The 13293-nt window shown below is 32.8% G+C and overlaps 1 protein-coding gene across 1 annotated transcript; it reads right to left on the bottom strand.

Moving 5' to 3' along the window:
• Positions 1 to 7226: 7226 nt before the first annotated feature.
• Positions 7227 to 11635, bottom strand: LOC131661284 (RNA-binding KH domain-containing protein RCF3). Its single transcript, XM_058930759.1, has 8 exons — positions 10712 to 11635; positions 9844 to 10341; positions 9399 to 9647; positions 8758 to 8973; positions 8129 to 8208; positions 7892 to 8000; positions 7655 to 7781; positions 7227 to 7552 (listed from the first exon to the last, which is right to left on the bottom strand). Exons 1-8 carry the CDS (start codon positions 11393 to 11395, stop codon positions 7533 to 7535), a joined length of 1983 nt encoding a protein of 660 aa, XP_058786742.1. The 5' UTR covers positions 11396 to 11635; the 3' UTR covers positions 7227 to 7532.
• Between the last annotated feature and the right edge of the window lie 1658 nt (positions 11636 to 13293).

The raw sequence follows: 13293 nt of genomic DNA, 5'->3' as shown, positions 1-13293 counted from the left end.
AAATGACATGGCATCACACAAATAACACAAGTCCAGGCACTATGCGGCATCCATCTGATGGCGAGGCATGGAAGCATTTTGATCGAATACATCCTGATTTTGTCGCAGAACCTAGAAATGTCAGGCTTGGATTATGCTCAGATGGTTTTACTCCTTATGTTCAAGCGTCGGGAAGTATGTATTCTTGTTGGCCAGTTATTGTAACCCCTTACAACCTCCCTCCTGAGATGTGCATGCCAAAACCATACATGTTTTTGACGTGCGTCATTCCAGGACCTTCGAGTCCAAAAGCAGGAATTGATGTGTATTTACAACCTTTAATTGATGATTTGAAGAGATTGTGGATTGGAGAATGGACTTATGATATATCACGTAAAGAAAACTTTACAATGCGAGCTTCATTGATGTGGACCATCAACGACTTTCCAGCATATGGCATGTTGTCTGGTTGGGGTACGCATGGCAAAATGGGTTGTCCGCATTGCATGGGAAACAACAAAGGGTTCACGTTGGATAAAGGTGGGAAAAGCTCGTGGTTTGACTGTCACCGCAGATTCCTACCACGAAATCACTCCTATAGAAGAAACATGACAAACTTTAAAAAAGATGTACGAGTGAAAGATTCGCCTCCGCCTCGATTGTCACCATGGGCTATATGGGAACAAGTTAGTGAGCTACCAAAATTTACAGATACTGGCAAAGAATGCCGAATTGAAGGATACGGAGTCACGCACAATTGGACAAAAAGAAGTATATTTTGGGACCTCCCATATTGGAAAGATAACTTGTTGCGTCATAATCTAGATGTTATGCATATTATTTAGGCTAAGGAGTTAGGGAGAAGACCATTGATGCCTGAGCTGATTTTGAGGACCCGGACAAGGAGATCGGGAGGTGTTGTCGACGAGCGCACGAAGATGTATCTTGTAAGTGAAATTTACGTTGTTTATTTTTTTTATATTAATACAAAATTTGTGATGTGAATTTCATGTGGCAATTGATAAATTGCCACGTGAAAATCATGTGGCAAATCATAAGTTGTGGCGTGAAAATCACGTGGCAACTTTTTAATATATTTTAATTTATAGTATGTACATATTTATTTAGTATCATTAAATATGCATTTAAATATTTAACTTAAATTTTTTTTATTGAATATGTGTGCAGGAAGAATATGATAGACGACTTGCCATTTTTCTGGAAAATAATCCTCAATTCATGCCAGCAGAGGGGGAGCCGCTTAACGCGGATGTTGATCACTACATTTGGTGTGAGGTTATTAAAGAAAAAGGGCCTAATGGTTGCTTTTTTGGGGCTGGAAATTTGGCGTCCAGCTATAGACGTGGTGACCGCAATCTGTTTCAAAGAGTTCAGGATGGAGAGGGTGGATCGCGTCAACCAAATCTGACACAGGAACAAACTGAATTAATAAGGCAATTGGCGAGACGCGAAAATGAGGCCCAGTTGGAGATGATGCGGAAGAAGCAGTGTGATATGGAGGAGCAGCATGCGCGGCAGATATAGGGCATTCTGAAGAAACAAGCTGAGATGGAGGAGCAGATGAGACGGTTTATGCAAGGAGGTGGAAATTACAGTAATGTTCCTCCTCAAGAGCCGGAGGATGACGGAGTGGCTGATGATTTTAATCTGGATAATTATTTTCCAGATGATGATGCCTCTTAAAAACATTTTGTATTTTATTTGTTTTTAATTTATTTTTATGTAACTTATTATACATTTTAATTCATTAAAATATTAGTTTTAAATTTTTAGTTTTATTTAATTGAATTTATTATATAAATTTATTATATGAATTTATTTTATAAAATTTTATTATATAAATCTTATTATATAAATTATATTTTATAGATTTTATTATATAAATTTTATTTTATATATTTTATTATATAAATTTTATTATATATATTTTATTATATATATTTTATTATATATTAATTTTATTATATAAATAAATTAATTATATAAAATCAAATAGTTCCTGCGTATTAAATTTAAAAAAAAAACATTTAATGTAGTGACGTGGAAACCACGTCGCTACAATGGTCAACAAACACACTTCTCAACACCTGCCACACCTGCTGTGTGTGCAGGTCGCTGTTCCCCATGTAATCCTGTTACGACGTGGGAGTCACGTCGCTACTTTTTGACGTGGTCTCCACGTCGCTACAAAGTTGTCACTTTGGCTCCTGCGACGTATTGGCCCACGTCACTGTTTTTTTGTTGCCACGCGATGTTGCATGTTGCGATGTGCTTTCCACGTCGCTGCAGAGCATCTTTTTTGTAGTGAGTATAAAATATACATAAAATTAAGTTTATTATATATATATATATATATATATATATATATATATATATATATATATAATAAAATTAAGTTTATTTTATATATATATATATATATATATATATATATATATATATATAAATTTATTAATATTTTAAAATTTTAACTTAGTTATAAAGCTTAGTTTCGGAAGGGTCAAAAGTAATTTTAGAGGTGTAGAATTGATTCTGGGTGATTTTAAGTTGTTTGTTTACCCAAAAAGTAAAATTGATTTTACTTGAAGCCAGAATTTCTAGTTTCTCCTCAAGAATTAATTCTAAATAATTTTTACACAAAAATTTATTCTTCAACTCACTTTTAAATAAATGTATCCAAACATAAATCAATTATGTTAAACTCAATTATGACAAAATCAATTCTATTAAACTTAATTCTTCTAGAATCAATTTTGTCCACACACTCTAAATCATAAAGATAAAATATGATACTCGCATTAAACTATATAAATTATCCCACAAATTATAAAAAAAAAAAATAATAAAAACAATTCTTTTTAAAAATTGTAACCTAAATTATAACCTCGATTCTCTTTCTCATGGTTTTTAACTTCGATTATAACCTAGATTCTCTTCAATCAACTCTATACTATAATTGGTTGTAGACAAAATAGATTGTTATCTTATGCACCGAACAGTTGGTTGTACAAGATAAAATTTGCTTGGACTAAAAAGTGAGGTGAGACAATCTTTATACGCTTACTTAATAAAGTTACCAAATTAGGGGATTGTGATGAAAGCTTTCCTCATCTAAAAAGATAGGCATTGAATTTTTCCATAACCTTGACCTCACCAAGTACTATAGTGAACCCATTCACAAAGACTATAACTAGCAAACAAACTCAATAGCTAATATTCATATGACACGTTTCCACTACTTGAATGATATCATCACCACCTAGTTATTGGTTTGAAAATACAAGTAACATATTTATTAGAATAAATACATCACTTTTCATACAAAAATGTTTTTTTATTTATTTCTTAAGCAATGCCTTAAGAACTCTTGTTGTTTTTCTAATTCTTTAGAGAAAATATGGATGGTGTTTTCTATTAATTTGTACAAAAAATATATTATAAATTTTAAATAATAATAATAATAATAATAATAATAATAATAATAATAATAATCATAGAAATTTTACTGCAGCTACATAAACTTTTTAAATATTTAGAAGTAGTAAAAAAATGATAATGAGTGTATTGAATTAGGACTTTAAAAAATAATTTTTGCATAAATTTTTTAGTCAATTTTGACTAAGATTTGAATTTCAAAGGATTTATATCATATAAATATATATAATTTAAAATGACTTTATATATCAATAAAATTTTAAAATGAAAAAACTTAATACTAGTAGTTTTTAAGCAAACATTGTAGATATATTAAAACTTAGCAATGTTAATTTATTTTCCCTAATTTCAAACATATTTTACTTTGCCCCCACCCCACTAGAGAGATGAAGGCTAATGAAAAAGACTAATCTTCTACAATGCAAACCGAATTTCAAATCATAACTAAAAAAAAAGGTGTTCAATTTAATATTCTATAGTCTTGGAAAAAGTTTATGAAAAAATCTATAGAAATGTTGGGGTTTCTAGTAGTATTGATACAAAGTTTGAGGATTATGCATCTTTGTGAGAGATACATTACTTTCTCGAATTAATGTAGGACTATTTGAGTATTTCGATACAAATAATTCGATCTCTTTCTCGAACCAAAGGCTCATGATACCATTTGTTGGGGATCCTTTTCTCGAACCAAAGGCTCGTGATACTATTTGTTGGGGGAGTTACTAGGAGCATTGACACAAAGTTGAAGATTATGCATATTTGTAAGAGACACATCATTTATCCACTCAAAACCTTAAGGTGATAGGTAGTGAGTTCTCTCACTTATAAATGTTTAAATCATCATATTCCTATCTAATATGGGACTATTTCTCCACTTACTCACACTTGTATTATTATTCTAACAAGAAAAAGTTATTTTCATTTAAGTAAATTGTTTGGTTGAAACAATAAATAATATATTTTATAATAAAAAAATTTATTTCAACCAACGAACATCAGAGGTCTAAATCATAGATGCGTCGCGCCATATTTAAACCTTTTTTTAATACTACATATTTAATCAGTTATGCTGACCACAAAGAAAAAAATTTATGATCAACCTCCTTCAAATCTCAACAGCATTTAAACATATTTTTTATTTATAACCTACTCCCTCAGTTGATAACTGAGAGAAAAGGTTTTGATCAACTCCCTTTCAAATTTCAATAATTGTATTTAAGCGCTTTTTTTAATTTTTATCTAATACTTATTTCTTCAGTTGTGTTAGCAATCGAGGGAAAAACTATTTTTTTGTTTATAACTAATGAATCTTTGTCATTCATTTATAAAGTAACAACAATTAAGATATTGACAATTCATCAATCCATGTGAAACATCTGCGTTCCACAGGAAATCCAAATCAACCAATTAAAACTTAAATACCACAACGGTTTATCTCGGATACAGATTGTTGGAATGACAACATTGATAATAAAAACACATTGATAATGAAAGCATTGCATGAAATATACCACCAACCTTTCATGTATTTTCTCTTGTAATTGCTAAATTTATTTTTTTAAATGGATAATTAATTGTTGTTGTTGTTTCTTTTGTTAGAAATATTAAAACTCAACCTCAACTACATTTATGTTTTCCCATCAACATAAAATTATTTTCTCTTGAAATTGCTAAAATTATTTTCTCTTGTAATTGCTAAAATTATTTTTTTAATTGCTAAATTAATTGTTGTTGTTGTTTCTTTTGTTAGAAATATTAAAACTCAACCTCAACTACATTTATGTTTTCCCATTAACATTAAACATTGTTAACAAAGATGTATTCAAGGAAATAATTTTAGCAATTAGAAGTGAAGAGAATCATTAAGGAACCAACATTAATTAAAACATTTATTTGCTCAATCAATAGAAAGAAAATTTTGAGGATTTCACACCAACCGAAGATAAAAGTGACGAACTTTTCATTACACCTTTTGTTACCCCGTTCTCCAAACGGAAGTAAAAATTCTATTTCAACCGAGATAAAAACTCAATTTCTTAGTAGAAGGTAAACATAAATGTAGTTGAAATCTTTTAAGTTATTATGTTTGACTCCTTTAAAACAAAGTTGAACGAAATAAAGATTTTATTTCATAGTTAGATATACTATGATGGAATAGAACAAAATTATTATTCTTGTTAAAGATACTAAAGGAGACAAGAGCAGTGCCCAATACTCCATATGGATTCAACATTCATTCATTTATAAGTAATGTAGGACTTAACCACTCACACTTGTACCAAACAATCTTTCTCACAAGTGTGAGTCCCTCACATGATATAACAGGATCCAACCCAAAATTCGGGTCCCTCTTTTTCACCAAGCTGAATCAAGCTTTGATACTACTTGTTAGAGAGACTAAAGGAGGCGGAAGGAAGCAACAATGGCTATTCAATGCTTCAGGTCCCAAAAAAAGGGAGACAACACATTTTTACCCAAAACTTTAAGACAATAGGTATATAAGTTCTCTATCTTATAAAATTAACATTTCACTCATTCATAGACAATATGAAACTTAATCACTCACACTTGCACCAAATAATGTTTCCCACATGTGTAAGTCTCTCACATCCTATAATAGGATTCAACCCCACTTTCCCCACCACCCTTGTTGGAGAGACCGGAGGAGGCTGAAGCAACAACAGGTGCTCAATGCTCCAGGACCAAAAGAAAATGGGACGGTACATCTCCACCCAAAACCTTAAGTACATACGTTCTCTCCCTTATTAATTCAACATTACACTCATTCAGAAATACTTAACCACCCACACTTGCGCCCGACAAATTCATCCAAATTGAATGTACAAAATTAAAGAAAAGTGATGAATGCATTCAATCGCTTTATTTCATCTTTTTTTATCAATATAAACAATAAAACATAAATATATTTCACTACATTCTATTTCATAAATCCAAACATAGCCTTAGACTATAAATATGAGTTTGAAAGAAGGAAAACAAATGCAAGGGTAAAATTAAAAAAAATGTCCACTTTATTAAAAAAAATGTTTTTGTAAATTGAATATGAAAAATGTATCTAAAACTCTAAAAACCTTTTTCAATACAACTTTAAAATCCCCCTGTTTTAAAAAGAATTTGTGTTAAGAAGAAAAACAAATCTCTTTATTCAAATTAAAAGACAACAATTTTTTCTCATTTCTCATTTCTCTTTTCACTTTCCTTTTATCCAAGATCTTTTTCATTTCCCTCCAAACTCAAAAATCACAAATAAAACTTTAGAAACAAATGTGTCAAAATCTCACTGATAAATCTTTAAAAACAAATGTGTCAGAATCTCACTACCTATTTTAAAAAACTTGCTAATTGGTACTAGTAGACAGGTAACTCTATCAACTTTATCTAAGCATTGGTTTTTTTCAAAACAAAAACCACTAAGGCTTGTTGTGGTTTTTCATAACACTATCGAAACCCAAAAACCCAAAATGCCAAAACTTTTATTTATCAAAAATAAAATAGACCTATTTTTGCATCTAATTTTTAGCTTTTAAAATTCACTATCTGAAATCACCTAGCCTAGGTACCCAACTTACATGTCTAACTCTTGTGCAAACTCAGTACTGCGTAGTGATTTGAGGTGAAAAATAAATGAATTATAATTTGCATTTTCATTCAGATTTGTGATTTAAAAGGTGATTCGATGGCCATTGCAACTGACCACACAACTGTTGCTGCAGCCGTGTAATCGCGATTATTTGGAAGCCATACAATCGGAACTTAAGAAGAAAAGCATATAAACCGTTCAAAGAAACCTTTTTTTTGATGGCCTGATCAGTAAATTAATAGATCAGGAAAACACTCCAATGTAAGCAGCAAGTGCTCCCAAGTACTTGCTGAAAATATTAAAAAAATTAAGAGAGAAGCTCTATTTGTAACATTTACAGTAGAATGCTTCTCTCAATGAAAAAAAAAAATCCCAATTCTAGGAGTCACCAATTGTAGAGTATGGAAAACCGATCAGAGCATGGAACAAAATGACCCATACAACAAAATTAATGAAACCTTTCATTAGACTGACCGGCTTTTGGTACATCCATCGCTTAAGGACCATCTTCTTGGGCTGCAAGAAAAATAATGCCACGTCAATTTACAAGAACATGGCTGCTTAAGAACCGAAATTAACGCATAGAAATGTATAACAAAGTATCAAGAGATGACTTACTGCTCAAAATAAATCCCTGGAGCAAGCTTTGCGCTCTCTCTGCCTGCTCTGGAGTACCGGATAACTTTATAATCTTCTCTTCCTCATCTGGTCTATCCTCTACAAGCGTTACACTTGCTCCCGATAACTGTTTCAATTAAAACATAAGTTAAAACATCAGCTATCTATTAAAATTTAAAATACTATTATAATGACATGACTTCCAGAGTATGGATAAAGAGATCTGATCGCACGCACCTCACTTATCTGGGCAAGCTTGCTTTTGGATTTCGCCAAAAGCTTTGGAACTGCATACTCTGGTATGACAACTTCAAGTATACTTCTCGTGACAAGAGGCACAGTGGCCCTGACCAAACAAATAAAAAAATGGGGGAAAACCATTAGTGATGGGGAAGAGCATAAAACATTGGCAAGTCATTCATGATTAAATAAATATTGAACATTCTATTATGAAATAAGATAGGAGGAATTTACCTATTTAAACCACTAGGCAGATCATCACGGCGGTCATTTTCTTTCGGCTTTCCCGACTCAGTGCTAGATCCTCCAGTTTCCTTTCAAAAAGAAAGAAATAAAATTTAGTCTTTTTGCCTTCAAATGAAAAACAAATATCTACAAAGTGGCCCAAGCTGTTTCATTTATAAGATTTGGCTCCCCGAAACTGTGGGACATATCTGACATGGTAAATTGCAAACTTATAGTATATAATAAGTTCACATGATGGCTTAATCTATCAACTGCTACAGACACAAAATTTTTATGACTCTTACTAACTCAACACAGACAAAAAATTGGGAATATACAAAACAAACACCGTTCCAAGCGTCATTTACCATGTCTTTTTGATGAAATCATGCATCATTCATGGGGAGGAATCTATCAACTGCTACAGACACATTTATTATGACTCTTATTAACTCAACACATAAACAAATTGGGAATATACAACATAAACACCGTTCCAAGCCTCATTTGCCATGTCTTGTTAAAATCGTGCATTATTCATAGGGACGAAAAAAACAGGCTAGCCAATGAATCTCACAAGTGCCAGACACTTAAATAATAGATGGGTAATTGGGAAGATAGACGTTGCAAAAGAGTACCTTTGACGCAAGGGCTACTGCCACACTTTGCACATTCTGATTGGTACTGGCAGTTTCAGCAACTGTAGCCATATTATGAGAAGACGCCTCCACACCAGGAAAGGGGGCAGATGGAGGTACTGTGTCCCTTTGCGAGAAATCCCTATAGACATAACTTCTTAATCTTGAAGTCACATCGAGAACAGCTTCCCGAGCTTCTTTTATCTCTCCCACAATCTGTACAGGCAATAGAGAAGCAATTGAGAAATGAACAAAAGCATAATTTCAATACTAGGTCTTTGCTCTCACCTAATAACAAAAGCCAAATAAAACTATATGATGTATACATTGTTTGGTTTGACCGATTAGTGACAAAACAATTTGATACATGTTAGATCAGTATGATGCTTTTAAGGATAAGATCTATTGTCAATTAATAAATTCATTGTTGTCACATCACCTTGTATATTGTTTATTTTCAACTCATTCATGTCTGACTGCAAATATGTGATTTACTATTAAATGTCGTCAATGTGTGCCTGATCTGATACTGTAAATTTTTGTTACAGATTGCAATGACTAAGCAGAAAAAACACTACATTTACCAACTGAATCTAATAGAACATAGAATACTTCAGTAAGTTGAAGGTAAAATGACGCACCTGGACCAATTCATCAGTGTTTGCAACGCAGGGCGGTAGTTCTTCTCTAGGCAATCTTTGAATAGTTGCACCAGTCAACCTCCCTATTTCAGACAGTGATGCATTGTTTCCATCTAAGCATTCAATGTCCCTTCTAGGGACAACAAGCCTGGTGGTAACTATATTATCCCTATCTAGAACAAGATCAGCAATGCAGGTTTGTATATGTAACAAAGCTTCCTGAGCTGGGAACATCGAATTATCGGGACCCTTAATTACAAAATAATAAGAGTTAGAACCTTGAGCATATGAGAAATATTACATCTATGTGAAAATCATGTTGATCTGCATTTAAAAGATTGAACTAGAACACTACTACTAATCTGAATTAGAGACCTTATAGAATTTGCACTAGTTATACACACCAGGCCACAGACAGAGGCAGAGTTCAAGATAATGAATGTACCTCGTCTGAAGTAATGATAACTATCTGTTCATCTGAACCGCCAACAGGATCAGCAACCTTAACATTTACGCCAACTTCATTCTGAAGAAGCCCCATAATTCCATCTGATTCCCCAACAATACGATCAACTCTATCAACTGGACAAAGTACACGAAATACAAGGGCCTCATAGACGGGTTGTCCATCATCAGCCACAGGAGAAACCCCCCTATCCATTGCATAACCTAACGAGCTCCGGTTATTGTTTCTGGAATTGTTGTTAGCTGCTCGAGATCCAAAACTGGCCCTCTCCACAGATGATCTCCTCGAACCACCCGTCAGATGAGGAACACAATCATCATCAGGGGTGTAATAACGCTCGGGCGAATATCCGCGTCCATGGAAATGACCAGCACCACCGGCACCACCACCCAAACTACGATCACGATGCTGGCTCTCCCTCAACCGGGAAGATATGATTTGAAAAGCAGTCTTAACATTATGAATGTCCCCTGAAACCTGCACATAATTAATAGTCTTCAGTTTAAACAAATTTGCAAGTATATATAATATATCACATTAGATCTTCAGAATGTCCTCCATATTTTTCATTATTCCACATTTCAAGCTCTTCATTTCAAATTAATAAAGAAGCTTCAAATGTCATTGATGGCTTATCAAATATCAGTTATGACTCAGTGAGTTAATTCATTAGTCTCTGAGAAGTAAACACAAGGTTGAAACGTGAAAATGCCATTAATATCTTCAGTTTGTTCGGCTTTCAGCAATATTTAAGTATATATATAACTAGTCCATGAAAACTCCATCGTCCATAGAAAAATGAAGGCTTTTGAATCATCATGCATGTAATTTAAGACTGTTATGGCACCTGAACAATCTCTTCAGACAAGGCAACACAGCGAGGTAGATTGTGATCTCTAGGTAGAATCCTAATTTGTGTCTTGGTTTCAATCCTCATTTGTTCAATTATCTTCCCTCCTTTTCCCAACAAACACCCAACATGCATTTTCGAAACAATCAACCTACTAGACACCCGCTTGCTCCCACCACCACCACCTCTTCCTCCGCCACCGTACTCATCGTCGTCCTCACCGAACCCCGGATCGCTCTCTAAAATCCTGTCATGAATCATCAGCAACGCCTCCTGCGCCGGGGAAAACGACGGCATCCTCCCATCCGGATCCCGCCGGCGCGTGTCAGAAATCTCGATAATCCGCTCCTCGTCTCCAGCTACCGGCTCATGCACGTTGATCCACGCGCCGGTGTGCTGTCTAATCGACTTAATAATACAGCCGGACTTCCCAATCACGCCGCCGGCCTTCATGTCATGGCAAAGAATGCGGTAACTAGTAGTCACCGTTAACGGTGAGTCATAGGTCTTAAGATGTCGTCCGCCGCCGCGATCTCCGCCGCGCTCACCGGCGCCACGGTGGCGGTAGGAGCTGGTATGGTGGTGGTGGTGGTGGTTATAGCGTGGCCTAGTTCTCGCAAAGGTTTCAGAATCATATTCATGGTCATAGTAGTAATTCCGTTTGGATCTAGACCTCTCCATCGAAAAAATCCCAAACTCAAAGAGTTCAATTTGTCAATAATCAAATCAATTACAATCCAATCCTTGCAATGAAGTAATGGAAAATGAAACTATTGAACTCGATTAGCACAATGAAGTGAGTCAAGAGTTCATCTTCTTTGCCAAAGTACAAACCCTAGATATGAGTTTTGAGTATCTCTTCGAAGACTTGAGGCAGCAACAACACCCAATGCACTGTACTTTATACTAATTTCTCTTCTCACTTTAACATTCTGTGTTTTTTCTGTCTACAATACAGTGCATCAACTTCATTTACTTTCAGCCGTTGATCATATCTGTTACCTTTTTAATCTAACGGTTTAAGGTTTCTCAAATTCTTGTAAATTGCAAGAGTGTCCTTATCTTATTTGTAGATTCTAACTTTTTTTATTTGTAACGATTCTTGTAATAGAAGACTGAGTTGACTCATTTTCTAGACGTTTTTACATGTGAAACTTGTCTTGAAAATTGGAAAATGAGGATTGTATGCGTGATAGATGAGAGATAACTGAAAACGAGGGGGTGGTTTGTAAATTCAGAAATGTTGAAGGATTTTAGAATAAAGCAGGTGCATGTTATGTGCTAGTGCTTGATGTACAGTAATTGTTGCCTTTAGTCACTGCCACTCAACTAATCAGTCAAGGTTCAGAGTTTGCCAGCTAAGGAGATAAATACAAATATGTTTTACTTTTTTTTTTTAATTTAAACAAAAATGGAAGAAAAAAATTTTCATCCAAATACTATGGATTTCCTCTCTAAAACAAGTATATTATAACTGTTACTTAAATTTTTTTTACTCATATAATATTTTAATAAAATAGGTTAAGTTGATTCTAATGTGTATTTGATTTCATATAATTAGTTTTGACTAATAATTTGTTGAATGTTAATTTATTACATTTGAATACATTTACATAAAATTAGTTGGATGATAAATTTCAACTTAAAATTATATTTTGACAAAAATCTATAAATACTAACTTAAAATTATAATTAATTTAGGAGACAAAATCAAAACTACTTTAAAACAATCAAACATATTAAAATTAATTTTATAAAAATAAATTCAATATTAAGTGATTCAAATGTATAACCAAATATAGACTTGGATTTCGTTTGGCCCAACTTTTTTAAGTCTTAAAAATTATTTAAAGTTAAAGTTAAAAATAAGAACTTTTAAAGTAAAGCTAAAGTTGTTTGGTTATGATTATTTTTTAAACTTTAAAGTTATTTTTAATTTAAAACTTGCATCTATAATTTATTTTAGTGTATAGTATAAGAAATTAAAAATATTATTATTGAAAATCATTATACAATAAAACAAGATATAATATACAAAACTAATAAAAAGTTAAACAATACTAGTATGTACAAAAATGATGTAAACAAAAAATAAATAAATAAAACATAACTCTAGATGTTATAAATCGTAGAAAAAATTGAAAAATTGTCGTCTACTCTACTGCACTAGCACCATTTTTAAGAAAAGTGCTTTCATTCGGATTTGAACTGCTGCCACACGTTTTAAGCTTCGAAAGAGTTGGTTTCAACGCTTTTTTATAAGTTCCTTTTATTCAATTTTTTGTCTTAAAAAAATTACTTTTTTTTATAAAAACTTTATAAAAAAATGTGTTTGGCCCTCCATCTCCTATAATAAAGAAAAAAAATAGATAAAAAGTTGGGGCAAACAAAAACTAGTTTTAATTTGGGAGACAAAACCAAAATTATTTTGAAATAATGAAATATGTCAAAATTAATTTTAAAAAAACTATTTCAATAGTAAATCATTCAAATGTAGAACTAAACATAAACTTTGATGTTGTCTGAAAACAAAAACAAAACAAAAAATATTTGTCACGAATTTATATCATCTTATTAAG

Source organism: Vicia villosa, linkage group LG3 (assembly GCF_029867415.1).
Source record: "Vicia villosa cultivar HV-30 ecotype Madison, WI linkage group LG3, Vvil1.0, whole genome shotgun sequence".
NCBI classification, from domain to species: Eukaryota; Viridiplantae; Streptophyta; class Magnoliopsida; order Fabales; family Fabaceae; genus Vicia; species Vicia villosa.
The sequence above is the reverse complement of the archived record's forward strand: the minus strand, read 5'-3'. Positions and strand labels throughout refer to the sequence as shown.

Excerpts from the sequence above, each read along its gene's own strand:
- LOC131661284 (XM_058930759.1), bottom strand. The coding sequence starts at position 11,395 with ATGGAGAGGTCTAGATCCAAACGGAATTACTACTATGACCATGAATAT. Across the intron at positions 9,648-9,843 it reads TTATCATTACTTCAGACGAG|GGTCCCGATAATTCGATGTT; the intron begins GTACATTCATTA and ends TTTGTAATTAAG. Across the intron at positions 8,209-8,757 it reads CAGTAGCCCTTGCGTCAAAG|GAAACTGGAGGATCTAGCAC; the intron begins GTACTCTTTTGC and ends TCTTTTTGAAAG.